The 27,859-nt window shown below is 43.0% G+C and overlaps 1 protein-coding gene across 16 annotated transcripts in view; it reads right to left on the reverse strand.

The window, feature by feature from the left end:
- The window catches only part of CADPS (calcium dependent secretion activator), a 476,502-nt gene that overhangs the window by 246,924 nt on the left and 201,719 nt on the right, over positions 1 to 27,859 (reverse strand). For all 16 annotated transcript variants that reach the window (XM_060631484.3, XM_081794958.1, XM_060631486.3 and 13 more), the window contains exon 4: positions 15,514 to 15,594. In XM_060631484.3, the coding sequence (XP_060487467.1) occupies positions 15,514 to 15,594 (81 nt within the window). The remainder of the gene's footprint in view (positions 1 to 15,513; positions 15,595 to 27,859) is intronic.

Raw genomic sequence — 27,859 nt, forward strand, 5'->3', positions numbered from 1 at the left:
CTATATTTCAGCCTCAAAATTTATTTCCCTAGGTCGAATCTCCTTGTTCTACTTTCTTATAACACCTAGCTCAACTTCTTGGTAACATTTACTATAATTATAATTAATGGAAAATGGTGAAATTTGTTTCTCTTTCCTGCTGGGCCATGATGTCTATCTTGATACCCTTGGTGAATTCTTATTTTCTAAAATAATCTTGGCACATAGTAAGGATTCAATACTTATGAGTTGAGTGAATGAACGGATGGCTTGTCACAATGTCCATATTAAATATCAACACAGCTAAAACTCAGTCATGAGGTGGAGGTGGAGAGATGATGAAATAGTTCTGGAAGAACATTGAGATTCTGCTTTTCCAAGTAAATGAGCATGGGGGTCTGAAATCCACTCAGCAACCTTTGAGTACTGGTTCCTTCCAGAGCCTCTTACTATAATCACTTCCTGCTTTACCGTTGGGCTCGGCCCACCATGTGGTGCTTTCTAAACACACTGAGGAGCAGCAGGATGGATGCCTCTGAAACGTGATGATAGGCTGATGAGCTCAACAACAGCTAGTAATGATTCAAGGCAAGAATCCTACCTTAGTAGGTAAGTGTTAGGGAGGGATCATGATGAAAGGCTGTGGACTGTTCCCATGAAGCTTATCAACCAATGGGGAGAAAGATCTATTGAAGAAATATCAAGGTAGATACTGTAACAGCAGTGTATGAGACAATGAACTCTTGCTGAGAGAGTCAGGAGCGGCTCTCCAGAGGAGGTGACCTGTGAGCTGAGAGTCTGATGGATGAAGAACACTTTACCACCAGGCTGAGTTGGCTGAGACAGGATCATTGTTCTTTCCTCCCTTCCATGGAAAATATACAAGCAACCATGAATCTAAGAAGGTCTGTATAACTGTCGATGGCCACATGTATTTCCTCATCTTTTGAACATGGCCCTTCTGGAGAGCGAAGATGGAAAGTCAACTCATGATCAAAGAGTGGTCCCCAAGGCCATGTTAGAAGATACCAAGCAGCAAAGGTTATGTATCATTAGCCTAAAGTCTGTTACACTGATCTCTTTCTTTCTCATGTTGGGGCCCAAATCTTATAACTACGTGGGATTCTTGGGAAGCTGGGTAAATGGTATCTCTGAGTTTTCACTGGAAGCTGCTGGCCTTGTGGTTGCCACAGAGATGAAGAGAAAAACTGTCCTGTCTGTGAAGTGGGTTCTTTCTGGCCATCAGCCTTGAGACACCTTATCATCGAGTGCAGTCCCTTTTATCACACCCACCTTTGGGACTCACTCAAGGCCTCACAACTCCACAGCCTTGACATTGTGCAAGAAGATCCAGTGGTTACAGACAATACCGCTTTGGCCCAGAGTTAGAGTACAACAAACTTTATGCAGCAGAGTATTGGAAAAATCCAAAGAATGATCACTCCTCTCAGAACTTGGACAGTTTCTAATGACATCATAAAAAGAGGCTCATAAAACTGAAGTCTGCAAGGGAAAACAAGGCCATTTTTCTGCCCTGTGTACTAAAGCCTTGAGAAGAAATAGCATTCTGTCAATCTAGGCTGAGGTTCTTGAGGGGAGTTTTCAGCAGCAGACCCATTACAAACACATTTCAAAGCTGAGGTTGTGCCAAAAACAAGGAAAATGTAGTCATCCATTTCGATTGCTACTTTCCCAAGCAAATTAGCCTTGACAAAAGCATTGTTTATTCATATCGCTTTATGAAAGACATAGTATATGGATGGACAACGTCTTCCAAAGAAAATTTCTGCTGTCCGTTAATTTTGTTTTGGGCTGATAACACTCCTCAATGGGGATGGCCTCCCAAGGACAATTCCTAACAGAGTTATTTGTGCTCGGCCACACTGAGTGATTTTTGAAACATCTTGAAAAATGGCATTTGAAAGTGCTAACAGCTTCCTCAGCCATTTACTTTTCTGTCTTTTCATTTTTATCCATAGAGGATGAAGAGTCACATGTAAAAGCTGACAAGGGTACCCCCACTCAGATAGCGGATCCTTAGACTCCAGAGGCTCAAATGGCAAACTGATAGGTGACCAGAAGGAAGGATGTGGCAGAAGGACACCTCCTAGACACAGAGCTCACTGACAGTGTTTTACTTACTCAATACAATCCCTCAAACAAGTCCTGGGCTCCTATGATGTGTCAGGTGTATGGATGTCATTGGGATGAAAGAGTCAGCCAAGAGGTGATGGTATGGGGTGAAGGGGAATGCCAGAAAAGAAAACCAAGTAGATGCCCTGTGACACATGAAGTAACAGAGGCATGTGTAGAGTACAAAGTTCACCAAGGAATCTTAGCCAGTTCACATGAGTGAAATCAACTTGACTTTGAATCCTGGGTCTACTACGTACTAGTTGGGTGACTTTAGACAGGTTTCTTCTCTGTGAATTTTAGTTTCCATATTTGAAGTAGGGATAAGAAGCCTCGTACAGTTATTGTGAAGAGTAAAAGGTAATAACAAATACCAATACTTTTTGACTATATATAATCAGCATATATATACCACATGTATGTATATACACATATATGTATACATATATACATACACATATACATACATGCACACACACATATCCATATCCATATCCATCAGGTACCATGCTACCACCACCGCTGCTGACAATAACATTACCAATCATAATGACAGTGACTATCATAGAGATCATGATGCTAGTTGGCTCTCACAATCGTTGTTTGTGTCCCGGACACTAAGTAAACACTTTGCATGCTTTACCTCACTTAATCCTTCCAACAACTGAGGCTAGTGCTATCATTTAGTCCCAAATTCTGGAGGAAAATGATGCATAGAAGTATATTCAGTAATCAGTAGCATGGAGTGTGAAACCTCCATTGGGTTTTTTTTTTATTTTTAGCTATATTTGTAGCTACCATACCATAGAGAAGAACTATCTGGCTCCAAATGGCAAAGAGCCAAGGCAAACCCTAGGGGGCTTCTCAGCATTGCGTACACTCTCTGCGTTGCTTTATCTCAGTGTTTAGCACAGGACCGATAAGAGCCGAGCCCTCCACGGCAGTGACCGTTCCACTATGACCAGTTAATGTGGACTGTGTGTTGGTGGGCATGGGGTGAAGTACAGGGAGTGATGAAGAAGGGAAGGCGTGTTAAACGAGAGAAAGAAGGTCTTGGTCAATAATTTGTAAAAGTCAGCATGACGCACATTAGAAGGTGCTTTGGGCATAGGTATGATAGCTTCCAGGATTGGCTTCTTTCCCCAAACCCATCTTTAAGTGGTTTGGCGTTACTTCCTCAGCTTTTATGAATTAGATGGACTTCCCTTCAGTTAACGAACTTCAGAGGCTCTCCTCGGCATTTAGATTTTTGCTTGGACTCAGATTTTCCTGCCTGGTTAGCTACCTGCCAAGGTCAGAGTCAGGGAGATGCTCCCCACACACATTCTTTCAGGTAGAAAAACCAAACTAAACCGTAGTGTGTCTGGACACTAACCTCATGACTCAGGGTGAATGCCAGCTACAAACAATTAATTTGTAAGCTGGGGGGTAGTATCATTCTCTGGTAGGAGAAGAATCCATTTTTATCTGATTTTTGACAATGCGTGCAGCAGAACTTTTCCAAGAGGGAAATATTTGGATAGTGTTTCCTTCCTGGGGGCACAGTCTCATCAATGTTTGCAGCAGGACCATGGTATGAGATGGTAATTTTGCTCTGTGGAGAATAGGGGTTTAAATAGCAACTCCACATTTAAGTGATAGTTTGAAAAACCAATACTGTTTCACTCCCACACCTCTGCCATGAATACTATAAAAACTGTGTTATTGATCGTATATAATTAGCTCACGAATTCTGGAATTTTACCTCAAAATGTGGCCAAAAGAATTGGCAAATATCACAGGACCGCTAATGCCACAATCTGTCTGTTTAAGCTCCAATGTCAACTTCTGACGACACAATTTAAATAACGTAGACTTAATTCCTAGGTGAAATTTGGGGACATTTTAATATCACCATGAGAGGATTTGGGAAAATGTTTGAACAGGGATTAAGAAGCCTCTTCTACCACATTTAAAAACATGCATTCAGATCTCCTCATGGAACTTTTAAGGCAGCATGTCTGATGTTCACAGTGACAGCTCCAGCAGCCATCTCTGGTGATTTGTGGGACGTTAGTGTGACTGATTCGACAGATTATAGTGTAGGGTTGCGGTGGAGGAAAACTGCCCTGTATTGCCTCCCTTCTCTTCTAGGAAGAAGGAACACACATAAGCCTTTTGTACATGTGTGACAATGACAATGCTGCCAGCAGAAACACCGGGGTCCTTACCACCTCTTTTCCAGATTCCAACGAAATCAAAGCAAAAGGATACAGAACTCCAGGAGCCAGTTCTGCCTGACGCTATTGCTTCGTTCGGCCTTCTGGATAAACTGAAGGAAATCTAGAGTAAAGTTTAGTGGAAAGAGAAGGTAGTTGACTCGAGGGGCAACCAGTCCTGTCCTGGTGTAACTAGCTTCCTGCCTGTCATATGACTACTAAAAACAAACAAAACAAACAGACATGATACTTGGAATTAGAGCACTCAACTTCCTACTTATGAGCTAAGTGACCTTGGGCACATCACTTAAACTCTTCCATGTGCTGAAGTGGGGAGAATCACTGAAACTCCCAGGATTGTAACTGATCTAAATGAGAGTTCACATGAAAATGTACAGCCAGTGTGCAAAGCATTTAATGAAGGCTGAATGAGCAGAGACAGAGAGAGAGAGAGAGGCTAGGATGAGGTAAGGTAAAGGCCTGGTTGAAAGGCATCTTGGATCTTCGCAAAGATTGGGGTGATAGAAAAAATGAGGATCTGTATTGGTGAAATTTTTTTTATTGAAGCGTAGTTGACATACAATATTCTATTAGCTTCAGGTATACAACACAGTGATCCAACATTTATATACATTACGAAGGGATCACCGAATAAATCTAGCTATCATCTGTCACCGTACAAGGTTATTACAATGTTATTATAATATGTGCTGTACATTCACCCTCATGTCTTATTTATTTTATAACTGGAAATTTGAACCTTTAAATTCCCTTCCCCTATTTTCCTCTCCCAGCAATCACCAGATTGTTCCCTGTATCCATGAATCTGTTTCTGTTTTGTTTTTTTGTTTTTGCGATTCCACACATATGTGACATCATCATATGGTGTTTGTCACTTAGCATAATACTTTCTAGGTCCATCCATATTGTCGCAAATGGAAAGATCTCATTCCTTTTTAGGGCTGAGTAATATTCCATTATGTATGTGTGTGTATACATACATATATATGTATGTATACACACAAAATATGCACACATGTATATATATACAATATATGCACACTACACACATATACCATATCTTCTTTATCTGTTCATCTACCAGTGGACACTTGGGTTGCTTCCTTACCTTGCCTATTGTAAATAATGCTGCAGTAAACATAGAGGTGCCTATATCTTTTCAAATTAGTGTTTTTGTTTTCTTCGGGTACATAATTACCCAGAGGTGGAATTGTTGGATTGCATCATAGTTGCATTTTTATTGTTCTGAGTAGCCTCCATACTGTTTTCCATAGTGGCTTGACCATTTGCCACCTACAGGACACAAGGGTACCCTTTACCCCACATCCTCATCAACACTTTTATTTCTTGTCTTTTTGGTGATAGCCATTCTAACAGAGAGGTGATACCTCATTGTGATTTTGAATTGTTTTTCCCTGATGCTTAGTGATGTTGAGAATCTTTTCATGTGTCTGTTAGCCATCCGTGTGTCTTCTTTGGAGAAATGTCTATGCAGGTCCCTCTACCAGTTTTGTAGTTGGGGTGTTTGATTTTTTGATATTGAGCTGTGTGAATTTTTAAAAAATATATTTTGGATATTAACCCATTATCGATTCTATCACTCACAAAGATCTTCTCCCATTCAGTATGTTGTCTTTTTGTTTTATTGATGGTTTCCTTTACTATGCAAAGGTTTTTTAGCTTGATGTACTCCCATTTATTTATTTTTGCTTTTGTTGCCCGTGCTTGAGGAGTCAGATCCAAAAAAATATTGCTTAAACTGATGTCCAAGAGCCTTCTGCCTATATTTTCTTCTAGGAGTTTTATGGTTTCCAGTCTTACATTTAAGTCTTTATCCATTTTGAATTTGCTGTTCTATATGGTATAAGAAAGTGGCTCAGGTTCATTCTATTCATTAACTATCCAGTTTTCCCAGCACCATTTATTGAAGAGACTGTCTCTTCTCCATTGTATATGCTTGTCTCTTTGGTTAAAGACTAAATGACCATAAAAGTGCGGGGTTATTCCTGGACAATCTATACTGTTTCATTGATCCATTGTGTGTGGTTTCATGCCATACTGCTTTGGTTTCTGTAGCGTTGTTTTTTTTTTTTAATTTTTTTTTTAACGTTTATTTATTTTTTTTTTTTAATTTTTTTTTTTTCAACGTTTTTTATTTATTTTTTGGGACAGAGCGAGACAGAGCATGAACGGGGGAGGGGCAGAGAGAGAGGGAGACACAGAATCGGAAACAGGCTCCAGGCTCCGAGCCATCAGCCCAGAGCCTGACGCGGGGCTCGAACTCACGGACCGCGAGATCGTGACCTGGCTGAAGTCGGACGCTTAACCGACTGCGCCACCCAGGCGCCCCGAAACGTTTATTTATTTTTGAGACAGAGAGAGACAGAGTATGAACGGGGGAGGGGCAGAGAGAGAGGGAGACACAGAACCGGAAGCAGGCTCCACGTTCTGAGCCATCAGCCCAGAGCCCGATGGGGGGCTCGAACTCACAGACCGCGAGATCGTGACCTGAGCTGAAGTCGGCGCTTAACCGACTGAGCCACCCAGGCACCCCTCTGTAGCGTTTTAGTATAGTTTGAGATCAAGGAGTGTGATACCTCCAGCTGTTTTCTTCTTTTCAAGACAGCTTTAGCTATTTGAGGTCTTTGTGGTAACACACAAATTTTAGGATTATTTGTTCTAGCTTTGTGAAAAATACTACAGGTGTTTTGATAGGTATTGCACTGAATGTGTAGACTGCTTTGGGTAGTATGGACATTTAAACAATATTAACTCTTTCACTCCATGAGCAAAGAATACCTTTCCATTTATTTGTGCCTATCTTTCATCAATGTCTTATAGTTTTCAAAGCAACAGGTTTTTCACCTCCTTGACTAAATTTATTCCTAGGTATTCTATTCTTTCTGTTGCAATTGTAAATGGGATTGTTTCCTTAATTTCTCTTTCGGATAGTTTATTATGTGTGTATAGAAATGCAACAAGTTTAGGCATATTAATTTTGTATCCTGCAACTTACTGAATTCATTTATTACTTCTAAGTTTTTTGGTGGAGTCTTAAGGGTTTCTACACGCAGTACTATGTCACCTGCAAATAGTGGCAGTTTGACTTCTTCTTTCCCAATCTGGATGTTTTTTATTTATTTTTCTTGTCAGATTTCTGTGACTAAGACTTCCAATACTATGTTGAATAAAAATGGTGAGAGTGGACATCACTATCTTGCTCGTGATCTTAGGGGAAAAGATTTCAGCTTTTCACCACTAAATAGGATGTTAGCTGTAGGTTTGTTATATATGGCTTTTATCATATTGAGATATATTCCCTCTGTACCCATTTTTTGAGTGTTTGAATCACAAATGGATATTGAATTTCATTGAATGCTTTTTCTTCATCTATTGAAACGATAATATAGTTGTTCCCTTCTTTTGGTCAGTGTGATATATCACATTCATTGACCTGCAGATACCGAATCATCCTTGCATCCCTGGAATACATCCCATTTGATCACGCTATATGGTCCTTTTACTGTACTATTAAATTCAGGTTGCTCATATTTTGTTGAGGACTTTTGTATCTATGTTCATCAGGCATAATGGCCTGTTATTTTCTGTTTTTGTGGTATCTTTGGTTTTGGTATCAGGGGACTGCTAGTCTCACAGAAAGAGTTATGAAGCAGTCCTTTCTCCTCAGTTTTTTGGAGTAGTTTGAGAAGGGTAGGTATTAACTCTTCTTTAAATATTTGGTAGAATTCACCTGTAAACCATCTGGTCCTGGAGTTTTGTTTTGGGAGTCATTTGATTACTGATTCAATTTCATAAATAACAATCAGTATATTCAGATTTTCTATTTCTTCTTGATTCAGTCTGGGAAGATTGCATGTTTATAAGAATTTGTCCCTTTCTTCTAGGTTGTCCCATTTGTTGGTACATAATCGTCTGTAGTAATCTCTAATTATCCTTATTATTTCTGTGGGTTCAGTCGGAGCTTTTCCTCTTTCATTTCTGACTTTGTTTGGTCCCTCTCTCTTTTTTCTTGATGAATCTGGCTAAAGGTTATCAATTTTCTTTATTTCCTCAAAGAACTAGCTCTTAGTTTCATTGATCTTTTCTATTGTTTTGTTTTAGTTTCTACTTCATTTGTTTCTGATCTGATTTTTATTATCTCCTTCCTTCTATTAACTCTGGACTTTGTTCTTTATCTAGTTTCTTTAGGTGTTACAGTTGGATTGTTTATTTGAAAATTTTCTTGTTTCTTGAGGTGGGTCTGTATCAGTATAAACTTCTCTCTTAGAGCTGCTTTTGCTGTGGTCCATAGATTTTGTACTGTTGTGTTTCCATTTTTATTTGTTTCAAGGTATTTTAAATTTCTTCATTCACCCACAGGTTGTTTGGTAGCATGTTGTTTAGCCTCTATGTGTTTGTGTTTTTTAGTTTTCTTATAGTTGGTCTTGAGATTCACACCATTGTGGTCAGAAAAGATACTCGATGTAATTTCAATCTTAAATTCATTGAGACGTGTTTTGTGGCCTAACATATCATCTCTCTTGGAAAATGTTCCATGTATCCTTGAGAAGAATGTATATTCTGGTTTTGGAGTGGAATGCTTTGTATTCATCTATTAAGTCCATCTGATCTGAGGTATTTTTTAAGGTCAGTGTTTCCTTATTGGCTTTCTGTCTGGATGATCTCTCCATTGAGATAAGTGAGATGTTGATCTCCTACTATTATTGTATTACTGTGTTTCTCCCTTTATGTCTGTAAATGTTTGCTTTATGTATTTAGGTGCCTCTATGTTGGGTGCACAATTATTTATAAGTGTTATATTCTCTTGTATTGATCCCTGTATTATTAGGTAATGCCCTTCTTTGTCTCTTTGTTAAAACAAAGAGACTTTGTTTTAAAGTCTCTTTTGTCTGATATAATTATTGCTACACCAACTTTTCCTTTTCTTTTGCATGAAATAGCTTTTTCCATCCTTACATTTTCAGTCTGTGTTTGTGTTTAGATCTGGAGTGAGTCTCTTGTAGGCAGCATATAGATGGGTCTTGTTTTTCTATCCATTCAGCTACCGTATGTCTTTTGATTACAACATTTAGTCCTTTTACATTTAAAGTAATTACTGATAGATATGTACTTATCGCCATTTTGTTGATGGTTTTCTGGTTGTTTTTGTAGCTCTTCTCTCTTCCTGTCTTCTTCTCTTGCTCTCTTCCCTTGTGATTTGGTGACTTTCCTTATTGTTATACTTGCATTCCTTTCTCTTCATTTTTGTGTCTACTACAGATATTTGGTTTGTGGTTACCATGAAGTTCATATATAACATCCTACGTATATGGCACTCTATTTTAAGTTGATGGTTGCTTAAGTTCAAGCACATTCTAAAAGTACAACATCTCCTCCTCCCCCCATTTATGTTTTTCACATAATATTATATATCTTAATATTTTGTGTATCCTGGATTTTTTTTTTTTAATTTTTTTTTTTCAACGTTTTTTATTTATTTTTGGGACAGAGAGAGACAGAGCATGAATGGGGGAGGGTCAGAGAGAGAGGGAGACACAGAATCGGAAACAGGCTCCAGGCTCCGAGCCATCAGCCCAGAGCCTGACGCGGGGCTCGAACTCACGGACCGCGAGATCGTGACCTGGCTGAAGTCGGAGGCTTAACCGACTGCGCCACCCAGGCGCCCCATTGTGTATCCTGGATTAACAATTGTAGGTCTGGACAATGTTATTACTTTTCTCTTTTCACCATACTCGCTATGCAGGTGGTTCATCCACTACTTTTACTATGCGTTTACCTTTACCAGTGAGTTTTTTTCTTTCATAGTTTTCTTACTTCTATTTATAAACTTTCTTTTCCATTTAAAGAAATCTCTTTAACACTTCTTGTAAGGGGCTGGTTTGGTGTTGATGAACTCCTTTAGCTTTTACTTGCCTGGGAAACTCCTTACCTCTTCTTCAATTCTGAGTAATAATCATACTGGGTAGAGTATTCTTGATTATAATTTTTTTTTCCTTGCAGCACTTTGAATATATTGTGCCACTCCCTTTTGGTCTGTAAAGTTTCTGCTGAAAAATCAGCTATGGTCTTATGGGGGTTCCCTTGTATGTAACTAGTTGTTTTCCTATTGATGATTTTAAGATCCTCTCTTTGTCTTTAACTGTTGACACTGATTATAATGTGTCTTGATGTGTGTCTCTTTGGGTTCATCTTCTTTGGGACTCTCTCTGATTTCTGGACCTGGATGCCTGTTTCCTTTGTCGGATAGGGAAGTTTTCAGCTATTGTTTCTTCAGATAGGTTTTATGTCCCTTTCTTTCTCTCTTTTCCTTCTGAGATCCCATAATATGAATGTTAATACACTTGATGTTGCCTTGGAGGTCCCTTAAATTATTAATGTTTTTCAAATTCTTTTTCCTTTTTGCTGTTCTGATTGGGTGATTTGCACTACCCTATCTTCTAGGTCATTGATCCATCCCTCTGCATCATCTTATCTGCTGCTAAGTCCCTTTGGTGTATTTTTCATTTCAGTCATTATATTCTTCAGCTCTGATGGATTCTTTTTTATATTTTCTATCTCTTTGTTGAAGTTCTGGCAATGTGCATCCATTCTTCTCCTAAGTTGGGTGAGCATCTGTATGACCATTACTTTGAACTCTTTATCTGGTAGATTGCTTATGTCCATTTCATTTAGTTCTTTTTCTGAGGTTTTGTCTTATTCTTTCAGTTGGAACATATTCTTCTGTCTCCTCATTATGCTCAATTCTCTGTTTATTTCTATCTCTTAGATCAGTTATGCTTCCCAATCTTGAAAGAGTGGCTTTATGCAGAATGTGTCATATGGAGCCCAATGCAAACTCCCCTAGTCACTTGAGATAGGTGCCCTGGGGGTGGGGGTAAGTCTATACTCTCCTGCTGTGACTGGGCGACAACCCACTGTTGTGCATCTGATCTGAAGTACTGGCTGTTGGCCTAGCTGTCTGTAAAGCCTGGCTCGAGGGCTGCAGGTATGTTGGTGGGTGGAATTATTGTCCTTTTGGCTGTGAAGTCCTGCTGAGGTGCAGGGTTGTACAGGGCTCTCAGTGGGGCACACCCCCTGACATAGCAGTCTGGAGAGAGGATTCCAAATTGCTGCCTACCAGCACCAGGATTAGCACAGCAGAACAAAATAGGAAAATTGGCTGCAGCCAGTGTCTCAGTCCCCAGGGAGAGGCTTAGATGTCTCCTGCCTCACTGTCTGATGTTCCAGGATTAACAAGTGGGTCTCCTTCACCTGTGGTCTACGTGCTTATCAATCTCATGCGTTTTGTACTGGTTGCTGGGTTGAGTGAGTCTGTATGTAAGCCCTTTAATAGCAGTTTCGCTTTCTCTACAGTTCTATAGTTTTCCTGAGTGAATTCCCTGTTGGTTTTCAAAGCCTGGTGTTTTGGGGGCCCATCTACGGGTTGGGGTTCCTGATGTGGAGCTCAAATCTCTTGCTCCTCAGTGATACTTTCTACATGGCTGAGATTCTTCTGATTTGAGTGACATGCCGCACCTAGGGAGTGGTTTCTTCCTTAGTGAGACTGTATCTCTGCCCCTTCTACCTGTGTTAGTGCTGTCCCTTGTTGTGGGGGCTCTGCTCATCCAATTTCTAGGCTCTCTTCAGAGGGGACAATTCCACATACAGTTGTAGATTTGTTGTGTCTGTGGGAGGAGGTGAGCTCAGGATCTTCCTACGCCACCATCTTGCCTGTCCCCTATCCAGGAATTTCTGGTTATGATATTTACAGGAGCTGATGTTCAGCCATATGGGTTGAATTGCACACTCTCACTAAAATTCACTGTGATGCCAGAAATAGAAAAATCAGGGTATGCTAAAAAAAAAAAAAGATAAGCAGGGGTGCTTTGCTGGAATATCCCTTCACGAACTAGTCAATATCTAAAATCTCGATATTTTGTTTTAATTTTTGGCAGATATTGTTCAATTTTCCTCCGTATTAGCTAGCCTAGATTAGGCAAAAAGAGAATTTATATTTCTCGGAACCCAACTAAACCAAGGGAAAAGCAGTTACACAGCTGAGGCTCAAGAATAAGTGTAACCAAGGACTTGAACATCCTGGGAATCTCAGTATATTCCCTGTCTCCGTCTCTCTCCATATGTTGACTTCATTCTTTCATCTTCTTTTCCCTAATGGAAGAATTGAACATGACTGTAGACATCTTTCTAGCATGAGAAGACCCAGCCCTATTGGCCCACAGCCCACAGTCCCCAGGGAAGTAGTTCATTGGTTTAGTTGCATCAGGGATCCATTGCTGGACCAACCAGAATGTGGTCATGGCAGGCTGGGAACTGTGATTGGTTCCATGTGAGTAAAGAATGCATTTCCAGGACTAATTAGTTGTGGCAAGGAGACCATTGGCATGAATAAACGATGAAGAAGAAGACAGTCCATTTCTACAAGAACAGGAGATATCGGTGGGCAGACTCACTCACAGAAATCCTCAATACCCTAAATGTTTGGGGGATACTCCATATACTTTGAAATTATTCTCCATTCTCTATAAATAATGACCAAGATAGATTTACTTTAATTGCCTATTTCATTGTCTAAGAAAGTCTAGTTCTAAGTTGTCAATAATACCCTACTTGGGATCAGAATATCTAGTAGTATGGGCTGGGGAGAGAGTTCTTGACCTACTGCTGTTCATAGATGAGGAATTTGGCTCACTAGATAACAGTTGTTCATGGTCTTTTAAAAACTGAAATTAGCCTACACTAGGTTCTTAAATTATCACGTGAAGCCTCAAAATAAACAACTAAAATAAAGGTGCCATGGCCTTGTTTTTGAAGTGTGTGTGTGTGTGTGTGTGTGTGTGTGTGTGTGTGTGTAATTTTCTTCAAATGAGATGAATACTTAGTAGTTTGGTATGTAATAGGCTAAGAATGGACCAAATGACCTCTATATTCAGCATAATCTGCTGAGGAGACACTGAGTTTACAAAAGTAAATTCTGAAGCTTTATTGATGTTTTTTTTCTCTCATTAGGCAGGGTTTTCCAACATAAGAGCTTTTTACGCTACCTTTCGGCAAATCCATAACTGCATTCTTATTTTTATCTGACAGACTGACGCTACTGTAAACTTTGAAGATGTCCAAAAACAAAATGCAAAATATTTCAATAAAGCTGCTTAAGCCCAAACGGGGATTTTCGAGTTTTTTGGAATCTCATTTTGGTTTCTCTTCCAGTAGAAGTCCTTTCCATGTGTCCAAGTCCTTAGACATTTTTCTTAATATTTTATTTTCATTTTTGAGAGAGACAGAGTACGGGGGGTGGGAGGGGCAGAGAGAGAGAGCAAGACACAGAATCCGAAGCAGGCTCCAGGCTCTGAGCTGTCAGCACAGAGCCCGATGCGGGGCCCAAACTCGTGAATGGTGAGATCATGACCTGAGCCAAAGTTGGATGCTTAACTGAATGAGCCACCCAGGTGCCCCTAGACACTTCTTTCCATAGACAAAAAGGGAAAAAGCCAGGCTCTACTAATTGGCATCCTCCTAACCATCCCCACAGCCTCCTACCCTCACAGAGACATATGTCCTGTGGTTACCATAGGAACAAGTAGGATACCATTGTTTAAAATTTTGATATTTTACTTTTCATGGGTTTTTGCATTAACTATGCTTTAAAAATATCTCATTAAAATGGTACTTACCATGCTTACTGCACTTGTGGCCCCCCACGTTTAAATTTTGTACCTTATGTGAGTACCAGGCTCACCCTTGTCCCAGCCCTCGTATTTAGACAGACTTGAATTAAGTCTCCAGGGTAGTGCCTTAACCAGTACCTATCCTGCTCAGTCTTGATTTCCCCACCTCTAAAACAAAAATGATAACTGAAATATACTTAGGGGCTGTTTTAAGGGTTAAATGAGATGTACATGTAAAGCATTTAGTATGCTTGAAACAGTCAGCACTCAATGAATTCTACTAACATTACTACTGTTGCTAATAACACAAATGACAGCAACAGCGATAATAGTGGATAACTTTCAGGTTCACAGACATCAACAATTAAGACATAATCCCAACTCTAGAGAAACCCTGTCTACCAGGAGACTCAGAAATGTAAAAAAAATAGTCACCATTCAATGAACGTTTACAATAAAGGTCTAAATGTGGTGTGAGGCCTCTCTCCGAGAGAGAGGAGAACTAGCTAAGCTCTCAGAGAAGGGGTTTTAAGTTGAGCACCAAGGGCTGAGCAAGAGGGTTTGCTAAAAGGAGAAGAAAAGAAAGGTCACTCCGGTGGGTGCACAGTCATTGAGGCGAGAAAGGGCCTGCTGGACCACTCCGAGGGAGACAGTCTCTGTAGCTGAAATGGGGGGTTCTGATGGGAAAGTTGTGGGAGGTGAGTCTAACAAGAAAGGATCTAGTCTGTCGATGAAGAGCCTGGAATATCATTCTGAAGAGATTAGATTTTGTTCTGGGGGCAGTGAAGGATTCTACTGAAGGATTCCAAGGCTCTGTTTGTGAGATGCTCATGCGTGAGGTTGAGAATGGCAACCATGTGGAGGACAGACTGGAGAGGGCAGGAGCAGAGCCAGGGATACCCACGAGGAGACTGTCGTGAGATCTGGGCAATGAGGATGAGGGCCTGAATCAAAGCACTAGCCGAGGTGCTGGAAAGCAGTCAAGAGATCTGACCCACATTTTGGAGGTAGAATCAATGAGCTGGGCAGCTGACTACGTGTGGGGTGTTATGGGGTGGAAGGAGGAACTGAGAACACCTAGGAAGTCCCATCTGTAGTAACTGATAGAGAGCAAGTGACGAGCCATTGCAGGTATGCGTACACGGTGGGAAGAAGAAAAGGAGCTAGATTTTGAATGCATTTAACTTGGAATGCAGGGGACTATCCAAGAAGAAATGTTCTCAATAGACAGTTGGAAACATAAGGCAAAAGGAAAAGGAAAGGTGGAAAAGGGAAGGTGGGGCTTGAATATTGACTGGAACATAGAAAACATACATGCTATCTGGGAGAATTGCCCTGAGAAAGGAGGAATGAGGGCTCTGTCAAGTGATTGTCCTCATCTTCCTTCCTCTCTGCTTCTCACTTTTATCTTTCCATGGACCTTAATAATAATCATTGTGCTTCCTGTGTGGAGCTTTGGCCTGATCCCCCAGCAAATGTCCCCAAAGCTTCCTTACCCTGGCTATTTGGTCTGCCATTTGGAGACGTCCATCCAGCTCTCGTCTGATCTGGGCTGCTTGCTCATCTGGATTGTCCAGCTGCACAAAAGCACAAACATGGGAGATGTTCAGTTTATATCGCAAAAGCCAATAAACTTGTGACTTTGCATTTTACACGCCCCAATCTCTGTCCCCATAGACACATTTCACTAAAAGTTAAGAATTCTGTAACAAACAAATCCAATTTGAGTGAAGTCTTAAATGAAATCCTTGCAGCCAGAGCATCACGTGGTAGACAGTTGCTAGGAAAGACACGAGAATGAGTTTGCACAAGAATCACTTGAGAACTGCTGGGCAGGAGTGCTTCCAATGAGGGCCCAATAGCACCTCTGTTTTGGTCCAATGAAGAAAGTGTTTACATGACAGACATACAAAGAAGGAGACAGAAATAACTATTAGAAATGTGTGGAGCAGACATAATGCCTATCTGTAGCGCCTCCATGGCATATATCCCACAGCTGTCCCACCCCCAGACCGTGGGAGATTAATCAATCATTGTGTTCCTTCCTTTGAGCCCTGAGACTTCCTCAGCCAGTACTCCAGATGGCTACTATCACTGAGTCGGTGTTGACATCTAAGTTGAAATCTATCCTGGTCTTCCCTGGAGTTGGAGGTTTTGGGACATAAGATTCAGCATAACTAAGCAGAAATAAACTTGGACAACTCCCTAACTTCTCTGGTTTTCCCACCTATAGAATGAAGGGGTTGGTTACATAATCGCCATTCTTAGCACATCTGTCTGTGAATCTATGAAAGAGGTTGGTAAACATTTCTGTAAATGGCCATATAGTTAATCCTTTAGGCTTTGAGAGTCATAAGATCTCTGTTGCAATGACTCAGGTCTTCGAAACAAATGTGAAAACAGACATCGTCAATCCATAAATGAATGAGCATTTCTGTCTTCCAATAAAACTTTCTGTGCAACTGTAGGTGGTAGGCCATAGTTGTTGATCTTTGCTCTACAAATTACGTTTCTGTCATTCAACAAACATCTTCTTTCATTGAAACACACACACACACACACACACACACACACACACACACAAGAATATTACTAAGCCATAAAAAATGAAATCTTGACATTAGCAACCAGATGGAACTGGGAGATGTAGTATGCTAACCAAAATAAGCCAGTTAGAGAAAGACAAATACCATGTAATTTCAGTCATATGTGGAATGTAAGAAACAAAACAAATGAGCAAAGGGAAAAAAGTAAAAAGAGAGAGGCAAACTAGGAAATGGACCCTTAACTATAGAGAACTGAGGGTCATCAGAGGGGAGGTGGGGGGCATGGGCACCAAAAAAATAAGGTTCTCTACTTATTTTCAGGTAAGCCTACAATTATCCTTCAAACTGTAATTGAGTCTGTTTTGTTCAGTGATTTATGACTAATTTTATTCACAGAAAAATGTAATAAAGAGGGAACAGTGACATTCAAATAGGATTTATTCCTCTTTATAGTACATATTTTTAAACAAAAATTTTTTTTAACATTTATTTATTTTTGAGACAGAGAGAGACAGAGCATGAACAGGGGAGGGTCAGAGAGAGGGAGACACAGAACCCGAAACAGGCTCCAGGCTCCAAGCTGTCAGCACAGAGCCCGATGAGGGGCTTGAACTCACTGACCGCGAGATCATGACCTGAGCCGAAGTCAGCAGCTTAACCGACTGAGCCACCCAGGCGCCCCTCTTTATAGTACATATTAACTCACAAAAAAAAGTAGCTTAAGAAGTATCTGAATTTTCTAAGTCCCTTAGCTTTATTAGAAAAATAATTTTTAATGTTTATTTATTTTTGAGAGAGAGAGAGAGAAAGAGAATGAGCAGGGAGGGGCAGAGCAAGGGGGAAGACACAGAATCCGAAGCAGGCTCTAGGCTCTGGGCTGTCAGCACAGAGCCGGATGCAGGGCTCAAACTCACGAACTGTAAGATCATGACCTGAGCTGAAGTCAGATGCTTAACTGACTGAGCCACCCAGGTGCTCCTAAGTCCCTTTCCTTTAAAAGCCATTTTTATTTAGAAATTTTAAAATAAAAACCCAGATCCATGCTTAAAAAAAAAAGAAAGAAAGAATCTCATCTATGGTACAAAATGGCATAGAAAATCAGTTATTTTTAATATGATGTAAACAAGAACACTAAAAAAGTTATGGTCATACTTTTGAAGCATTGTGCATAGTCTTTTTTGGTTGTTTTATAAAACACATAAAATCCATCTAGTTTTATGCATTTTTATCACCTTATTCAATTCATGAGTTGCCTTACCTTCTCCTTTCCACAGTTTTGAGGAGCAGGACTATTTCCTAGATCATAAAGACTGGATGACAACTTTTGGCCATCTATTCTTTTTTTTTATTATTTATTTAAAAAAAGGGTTTTTTAAAAATGCTTTTACTTATCTTTGAAGGAGAGAGAGACAAGAGCATGACCGGGGGAGGAGCAGAGAGAGAGGGAAACACAGAATCCAAAGCAGGCTCCAGGCTCTGAGCTGTCAGCAGAGAGCCCGATGCGGGGCTCGAACGTACGAACTGTGAGATCATGACCTGAGCCAAAGTCGGATGCCCAACCGACTGAGCCACCCAGTCACCCCTGGCCATCTATTCTAAAAGTGTTCTGCTGAACAACAATCCTATCAAACAGAGTTTAATAAGGGTTCCAGAAGGCCTCCAAAAGAACGGTCAGTTGAATTTGGCAAATGGTACGTCAAAATGCACAAAATCTCTGAGAAGTTCTGCAGTAGGGAAATCTGCTAGACTGTGACCAACTTAAATATTTTTAAATTGACACTGAAATGTTTGTTTTTTGCACAGTACAGTGCCCAGAGAATGAACTGGAAAACCTGTTCCACATACATATGAAGAGAACCACATGAAAGCAGTTACGTGCTGTCCAGGAGCCCATCCATTACAACTTTCCAATAGGTGCACATGGGAAACACAGTATCTTCTATGTTGTTTTTAAGCTCTAAGGAGCTGCTTTTATTCTACTCCCTTGGGAACCCAACACTTCTTAAGCTCCAGGTACAAATCCACTGGGAACATTCAGAAATGTTTTGTTCAAATACACAGGCAGACCAAACGTCTGCCTTCTTCACTGAGAAGCAGCAAAATGATTTGGTTAGAGGATAAAGTTGGGAATTCTGTCAGAAGATACGGTGTTCACAGAGAAAGAAATGAAAAAGAGAAAACACATCCTATAGAGCCGTCCCTATTACTAAATTTTGCAGAGACATCTGGCCCTCATCAAACGTTAACTAGAGACAGCAGAGAATGTCATCAATGAAGACAAGCCGGCTAGGCCTACTCTAGGCTTCATTCATTAATTCATGGGTTCTTTCATTTACTCATTCATTTATCAGATTTTTATGGAATGTCTTGGAACACAGAAAGGAACAAGGCAGACTTAGTTGGTGCCTCCATGGAGCTTAAATCTAGCAAGGACAGATAAGGTTATTTGAACATTTTGGGCACAAAAGAGAGAAGACTAGCACTTACTGATGCCTAAGTCAAGCCCTGGTATCCTATAACCTATATTTCAGTGTTTTCTAAAGGGTCTCAAGAAATAGATATTAATATGCATTCTTCCAGGAGAAGGAGTCTGGGGTCAGGAAGTGCTGCTCCCTCCTGGAATCGTATAATACATGATTAAGATTCTGAGCAATTCTAGGGGCACCTGAGTGGCTCAGTTGGCTAAGTGTCCAGGTAAGCGTCTGACTCTTCGTTTTGGCTCAGGTCGTGATCTCACCGTTCACGAGTTTGATCCCTGTGTCGGGCTCTGTGCTGACAGTGCTTGGGATTCTCTCTCTCTCTTCCTCTCTCTCTGCCCCCCGCCCTCCCCCCCGCCCCCCACTCATTCTCTCTCAAAATAAAAATAAACTAAGAAAAAAACAGATTCTGAGCAATTCTAGAATAAATACGCCTATGGAACTGCATGCAATTTGTCTTTTACTCAATTATTTGATTGAAAAGTATTCCACGGTGCGGTTTGTGAAAGAGCTTTAGGAGATTGGTACCACTATTACCCCCTGTTACAGATGAGGAAACTGAATCTCAGTAAGGTTCAGGAACTTACTGTAGTTCACACAGCGGGTCAAGAGGTAGGATCCATTAGAAACGGAGTCTGTCTTGCCTCAAACTGAAGCTCTTTTGCTCTGCCTTATGTTGGTTTCCTTCTTAAGTGCCTTGTTTGGTTTCCTAATTGGTTCTGACAATTAACTACCTTGGCGGCCTCATTTCTGTTCCTTGTATACATGGGACAGTTTACCACACTGAGCCACCACTGTGGGGCAGAGAAATGTCTACCGTTCGTCCCCTGTCACGACTGGCTGATTTCTGCCAGGGAGGCTATAGCAGTGCCAGGGCCCTCTTGAAGAAATGAGAGCAATGGATGTGTCCTTATCCCGGCTCTGCCCCTCAGGAGCTGTGTGACCTTAAGCAAGTGACTCAACCTCTCTGTGCTTCAGGCCTTTTCATCTGAATAATCAGTGTAATAAATCTACTTAAGGTTGTCGTAAGGATTCATTGAGACAGTGGATATAAAGTGCTTAGCCCAGGGCCCGGCATGCAGTTTCCTGAATGAATCTTCAGGAAACGGTGGCTGCTGTTTGTGTTATTAAAGAAGCCTACGGTGGCTGTATTTCTGACATGGGCCACAGTGGGGCGTCAAAGATTCAGACAAGAACGTATCAGAAGGGACAGTGTCCCTCTGTGGTGTGGATATAGGGATTTGCTCTGATAGTCTGCACCGTGGAAAGGAAGGGTTCAGGGGCTCCCACCTCTTGACAAATTTCCCTGGCTTCCCAGGGCCGCCAACGTTCTCTGGGGTCAAATCCCTTTGCTCTGTTAGATTTTAATTAGGAGAGTGACCGGAATTAGGAGAGTGGACGGCTGCCCAACAGCTAATGATCCCAAGGTGGGGGATGGAAAAGGAAATGCAGCCAAAGTTCCCTCAAACAGCCTGGTATAAGAGAGAAGGCCATCCTCAATCGAGGAGCTTGACAGCCCTACCGTATGAAATCCAAAAATACAGAGAGAAATCAAGTAATCACCTTTTCAAGTGCCCAAAAGAAAAAAAACCCAAGAGTGAGCTTCCATGGAAACAAGGTTCTGTTTACTGCACTGGCCTTTTCCACCAAGGGAAGGAAAGATCGACTGGCCAACCAGGCCAAGGGCAAACCTTGCCGCTGACAGCTCATTAGGGTTAAAATATGTACATGTGTATGAAGGCTCTTTACCTAATTAGACGAATAATCTTCCTACTAGCAGAGGTCAAGCAGAGGCAGCGTGGTGGCTGTTAGGATTTGCCTGCCAAGCGAAGGGACTGTTTCCCTGAACTTTTCTCTTCAAGGGATGGGGAGCTGGGCTCAGCATTGCCCAAGTGCTCACAGGTGATCACCAAAGCCATCAGTTCAAGCCCATCCCAAGGCCTGGGCTTCTCTGCAGCTCATGCTGTGCCCCTTCAGTAAATGCAGAGACAAGAACTCAGACCAGCGTGGCTGTGGGTCGGCCCGGTTTACACCTGCAGGGAGAGCACGCGGCAGAGGACGCAGGCCTGAGAGAATAGGGCAGAGGGAGGTCTGTGCCCAGCTATCCCACTCCCTGGTTCCACGACCTTGTCAGGTTTCTGAATCTCCGAGCCTCAGTATCCTCAACTGCTAAGTGGGGATCAGTTTCATCTTGCGAGGCTACTCAAAGGACTAAATGGGACAACAGGTGGCACGTTTGGAGAGAAGTCAGGCATACCTGGGTCCAAATCCCGACTTTGTAATTTCCTTCCTCAAAGGGATCGAACACGTGACTGGACCTAAGCCTCGGTTTCCTATTTGTTAACTGGGGTAAGATACCTACCCCAGTGTGTTCTTAGGGTTCAATGAGATGGTATGTGCCAAGCACCTAGCATGGTGCAGGCACACAGTTGGCCCTATAGTTTAGCAAAGAGTTTCTAGAATTGTCCCGATTCTAGGGAGGGCACACATCAGATGTCAATTCCCCTCCCGGCCTGTTGTGATTTATGACAGAAACCAGACACGGGGGTAGGGGAGCCCTTGGAGTGAACGAGGAGCCTGTGTTCTGGTCCTCAATGTGCCCTTAGCTGGGGGGCTTTGGGCCCAAGCCATGACCCCTCTGTCCACAGTCCCTTCACCTGAGAAAGGACAAACCCTCGCTATTATGTCCCAGGGGTCTCTGCAAAGTCTAGACGAGCACTTGTCAAAGGTATATTCTGGGGACACTAGTCCTGCCGAGAAAGGGGTATGTGGCCAGTTAGAGTCGATGCCCCCTCTCCCCTTCCCGGATCGCTGCATGACACATCAGTGAGAAGGTACACTCGGGTGGCCCTACATTTCCCAATCCTATCCCACCCTGTGTATAAGTCATTTAAATGCCCAGCGGCACATTTTGGGATAGTCTCTCCTAAGCAGTTCTCCCGTGCGTTTCATTTTTTTCATGTCCGTGGATACATCCAGCTGTTCCGGAGGGAGGAGACAGGGAGGAAGCTACGTCACTATGCACGTGGATCTATATGTCAGTTACGAGGAACCCACCTGGGAACACTGACCTCTGCGACAATGGAGAAATCATCACTGGGCTGAGGCTTGGAGCCTCCTCATTAGTCCCACAGGCCCTGGAAGATTGGCCTTGACAGTGTGCCTGGGAGACATCTCTGGGTGGCCTTGACAGTGTGCCTGGGAGACATCTCTGGGTATCACCTTTCCCTAGGGTTGCCTGCATTCTTTGGGCTCACACGTTTGGGGGCAAGTCCGACTCCGGAGTGTTCCAAACCCATCATTATTACCGCCGCCAGGCAGTCAAGCAAAAAGCAGACATGATTCACATATGCAGAAAATTTAAACGGAAACAGGCAGATTATTTCATGCGTTATTTGAATAATTGTTCTACCTCCTGGAAAAATCTGTGGTATTCTGCCTCAGAATGAATGGACCAACTCAGCCTCAGGACGACAGTGAAGATGATCCAGCACTGCAGCTGCAAGGAGCATTACAGATGATGAAGTAAGTTCAGGAAGAGGTGTAGCCCCTGCTGAGCTCTGTGGCCCGTCGGACATCACATCATCCCCCTCAGCACAGGCCTCTGGGCTCCTCGCTGAGGCCTCTGGGAGGGGTTGTTTTCTCTGCTGCCAGGTGCTTGCATGTTTCCCACACCCGGAGCATTCTCCCCTGTCTCCTCCTTGACTCGTAACCGGTTCTTCCTCTTCATCCTTCAGCTTTGCAGCAAACTCTTCTCCGACCCCTCCAGACTTGGTGGGTTTCTCCTGCCAAGTTCTCCTAGCACGACGCACTTCTCCTTTTATTAGCATGTGTCACAGCTGTAATTTCACCTGCACTCACGTGACGCTGGGATGTCTACCTACTACACTGTTAAGCTCCTTGAGGGCAGGGACGTGTGTGACTTTGCTTACCTCTGCGTCCCCAGCACCTCGCACGGTGCTGAAGACACAGGGGCCTCTGATACTTGCCTGACCAAGTTAATTAACTGTGACCCAAAGAGGGAAAGTGACCTGCCCAGAAGTCGCACCATCATCAGCAAGGGAGCTGGGACCAGGTTCCCAACCTGCTAACTTCTAGCTTGCTTGCTGCTTAGCGACTGTGTCCTGGGAAGTGCCATGCTCCGCAGAAACAGGTAAAGACTGAACTTTGTTAGCCTGTCAACCCGTTTACAGTCCTAATGAAGCATCCATGATTCCGGGCTTTGGGGGCTTGAGTCGGGTGCACCTGTCAGTGGTGACAGGGAGTGCAAGCCAGAGGCTGACCTGGCTTCCCTGGATCCGTTTCCCTGGTTTCCTCTCCACTTCTGGCCCCTTGGTTCCCAGGGATTAGTGTCTGAGCAGGAGGCTGCCAAGAGCTACTGCAGAGGAGGGCGGAGGCAGCTCCCTGTAAAGTACTCCTGTCAGCTGGCACGGCCCTCCTTTTCTCCACAGCCCCGTGTTTTTTTATCCTTCTTCACAAACTGCTCCAGCAAATGCCGCCCTCCTGGCACACTGCAGTCTGGAAAGTTACAGCCAGGACAGTTCCCCTCCAGGGGACGTGGGTGCCCAAGCTCCTGTCTCAAGAATGTACTGAGGTTGGGACTGTGGCTACAGCACTGTACTCAGGGCCTGCCTGCCACCTCCGAACTCCTTTCCCACCAACCTGTCTCCTCCTCGTCCACCTCCGACGGGGCTGGAGAACGTGGGCAGCAAGCATTCCCTCCCTACTGTCCAGGTTCAAATCCTGACCCTTCCACTTTGAGGCTGGTCTGTGCTGAACACATTATGAGACCTCTCTGAGCCTTAACTTTAGTTTTCAACTCCCGGGACTTGTAGCAGAATGCCTGGCACACGGTCACTTTCAGAAAATGTCAGCAGCTCATTAAAAAAAAAAAAGGTGGGGAGCGCCTGGGGGGCTCAGTCGATTAACTGTCTGACTTGATTTCTGCTCAGGTTGTGATCTCACGGTTGTGGGTTTGAGTCCCCCGTCGTGCTCTCTGCTGACAGCACGGAGCCTGTGTGGGATTCTCTCTCTTCCCCCGTCTCTCTTTCTCTCCCCGACTTGTGCATGTGCCCCCCACACCTCAAAAATAAATAAACATTAAAAGAAAAAAAGGAAAATCTCAGCAGCGATTACTACTGCTCTAGCCTGCGCATCTCATCCTTATACCAATTCTGATTCTAATAACACAAATGGCAAGACAGGTTTTCCCTGCTTTGAGTAAAGAAACCAAGTTTCAAAAGATTAAGTAGTTTGCCAGTAGTTTCAGAGATAATTGGCCCTTCGCAGAGGGGACAGGCTTAGAAAATAGGGCATGGATTTTAGAATCAGAAAACCTGAAGATCAAACCCAACCTCTGTCACATACTCACTGTGTGACCAGCCCAGGGCACTCAACCTCTCTGAGCATCTGTACCCGCAGCTGTAAAGCCAATACCCTCAGAGGACTATTGTAGTGATGATCATAAGAGACATTTTCGCACTGTAGGGGTTCAACACATTGCAGGTTTATTGTTCTATTTTTATTCCTGGGGGTGGCTCTCATGCAGTCTGCAGGCTTGCCTCTGATCTGTCTTTACTAGGGCTCTGTTCCAGGGTTATTTCTAGAGAAAACGTGAAATTTGGTGTCCTGTGCATACTCAATGACGTTCCGTTTTTATAAAAATCACCCAAGGAGATAGTACCTCATTTGCTGAAAAGTTAAAATAAGATCGTTAGTGCCTCTCGTTAGCATGCCTTCCTTCCTCTCCAAGAGAAGACCTTGCGAAGGGTCAAAGTTCCCATCTGAGGGATGTACTTCTCTTTGACTGCAAATGCAGGGTTCAGCTCCTAGAGCTGGCCAGCCAGTAAGAACATCCTCTGCATTTGAGTCACCACTTTTATGTCTTTGCTGGCTTCGGGCAACGCCGTAAATATAACACAATAGCTCCAAATGCAGTAATTCTCTGAACGAGCACCAAAGCATTTTTATACATAAAAATACCCCAAACAGAAAACCAATCTATTCCTTTATGATCTTGCAGGGTTCTACCAGTCTTGTCCCATAATCCCCCAGGCCTGGAATGACCTCCTCTCTCCTTTCTATTTCAAATCGGACATGTCGTTCAGGGTCTGGTTTCAGATCTGCTTCCTTCAGGGAAGCCTTCCTTGATTACTTTCACCATGTAGCAGCTTGGCTTTCCAGGTATCATTAGCTGGTCCAGTATCTAAACTCTCTGTTTGACACAGGTCTCAGATTTCCCTTCCCCACCAGAAGAGCTGTAGGCCACAGAGATCGGGGACCCAGGAACCGGAAACAGTCAGATCTGGGCTCAAATCTTTGCTCTGCCACTTACCAGCTCTGTGACACTGGAAGATATATGGAACTCTCTCTGTCTGAGGCCTCTTCTGCAAAGTGCGAGTCCTAATAGTGCCAACAGCAGAGGCTTGTAATGAGAATGAAAACCAGTACTTGTAAAGCACTTAGCATGATCCCTCGGAGAGGAGGCGGGTCTGCAAGTTCAAGGCTAATAATTCAGTACTCTTGAGGCCAGACACTGGTTTTATCCAGCATGAGGGACACAGCTGTGTTTTTTATGGATCCTCTTAATAACCTTCACAGCTGGGGCTGGGAGATGGTCCGCTTCACCTGCACTATGCTAAGGACACAGGGAACTGAAGCCATTCAAGAAGAGTGGGGCACGTTCTTCCCGGGGGGACCCGTGGCAGCTGGAGGCCAGGGTATTTTGTGAAGCAGGTGGTTTTGTGAGGAGAGGATGTGTGGAACTAGGTTGGTTTATCCCTTCATAATTGTGCAGTCCCCTTCTAAATATATCTTGACTCTGTCTATTCTGTTTACCTACTTCCTTAGGCCAGGTTGCCATTGTCCCCATCCTGGATCGCTGACCTGTTTACTTGCATCCTCTCTGACATGGCAGTTCCCAGTCCTCCCTGCACATTGGAATCCCCTGGGGGAGATGAAAGGAAATCCTGATATCCAGGCTGCAGTCGAACCGGCTAAATCAGACCTTTGGGTTGGGCCTGGGCACCAGTATTTTATTTTTTTTTATTTTATTTTTTTTTCAACGTTTTTTATTTATTTTGGGGACAGAGAGAGACAGAGCATGAACGGGGGAGGGGCAGAGAGAGAGGGAGACACAGAATCGGAAACAGGCTCCAGGCTCCGAGCCATCAGCCCAGAGCCTGACGCGGGGCTCGAACTCACGGACCGCGAGATCGTGACCTGGCTGAAGTCGGACGCTTAACCGACTGCGCCACCCAGGCGCCCCAATATATATTTTTTTAAATCTCCATGTGATTCCAAAGCGTAGCAAGACCTGAGAACTTCTCTACCAAGGGCCAATGGTTCTGTAACTATGGTGCACGTGAGAATCAACCAGAGAACCTGTTAAAACACAGAGTCGTAGGGGGGACACCTGGGGGGCTCAGTCGGTTAAGTGTCAGATTCTTGATTTCAGCTCCAGTTACGATCTCATGGTTTGTGAGATCGAGCCCCGCATCAGGCTCTGCGCTGACAACACAGAGCCTGCTCGGGATTCTCTCCCCTCTCTTGGTACCACCTCCCCAACTCGTGTGCATGCTCTTTCTTTCTCTGTCTCTCAAAATAAATAAAAACTTTAAAAAAAAAGAGAGAGAGACTTGCTGTCATAAAAAAACAAAAAGAAAAACAGAGTCATAGGGCTCTTCCCCAGAGAGTTTTGATTCAGTAGGCGTGGGGCGAAGGCCAAGAATGTGCCTCGGTGATGATGGTGATGCCACACTCAGAGAGCAAGGATTGAATCCCTGATCCCCATTGGCATCCTGCTCCTGCTTAAGACCTGTCAGGAATGCTCCCTTTTCCTTGGCAGCAGGAGTCTGGGGTCCTTCTCAAAGCCTAGGGAGTTACTGCCATCTGGTTCCTGCACAGCTCTCCAGCCTTATCAGCCAACACTGGGTCTTGCCCTCCAGGCTTGACTCTTTCTATGCTGCTTCTTTTAGGTTCTTGAACATGGCATATTCTTTCATGGCCCCAGACTGCTGCACATGCTTTCCCTTCTCTGCTATCTTTGTCTGGCTAACACTAACCCAGGTTTCAATATCCATGTTTCTTCTTTAGAAGCCTTTTCGTTCCTAGGCAAAGTCACTTCCTCTAGGATCCCACAGCATTCGGACCTCCTCTTTTATTGCTTCTATCACATTTGCATTATTTGCTCCATGCTATGTTCTCTGCAAGACTATAAATGCCTCCAGGGCAGAGACCTTATCTTATGTTATTCCCTATAAGGTTTGCAGTGGCTGATGTTTGGTAGGTGAGCAAGGAATATTTGCAGAACTAAATCTGAGATGAAGCTAATAATATCTACTGGGCAAGGTTGGGTTTTTCTTCTTAATTAATTAATTTATTTATTTACATCCAAATTAGTATACAGTGCAACAATGATTTCAGGAGTAGATTCCTTAATGCCCCTTATCCATTTAGCCCATTCCCCCTCCCACAATCCCTCTGATAACCCTCTCTTTGCTCCCTATATTTAAGAGTCTCTTATGTTCTGCCCCCCTCCCCGTTTTTATATTATTTGGGGGCAAGGTTGTTTTGATCAGTTTCTAAGAAAAGTTTGTCCAGGCACTTAGTGTGGTTCCTGATACTTAATAAGTGGTCAAATCATGACCTAAAGAGAAATCTGAGTGCAAATGGTTTAGACTTATTAAATTCTTGTTGAACGTGTAACTGAAATTAAGTATTTAAGAGTAGATGGGGTGGAGAATAATGGACTAAAGTGTGGTGAATGATTGAGGTGTGAACCAATTAAACTGTGGGAGCCTGTCTCCTCATCTAGGAAA

Source organism: Panthera onca, chromosome A2 (genome assembly GCF_046562875.1).
Source record: "Panthera onca isolate mPanOnc1 chromosome A2, mPanOnc1 haplotype 2, whole genome shotgun sequence".
Lineage (NCBI taxonomy): Eukaryota > Metazoa > Chordata > Mammalia > Carnivora > Felidae > Panthera > Panthera onca.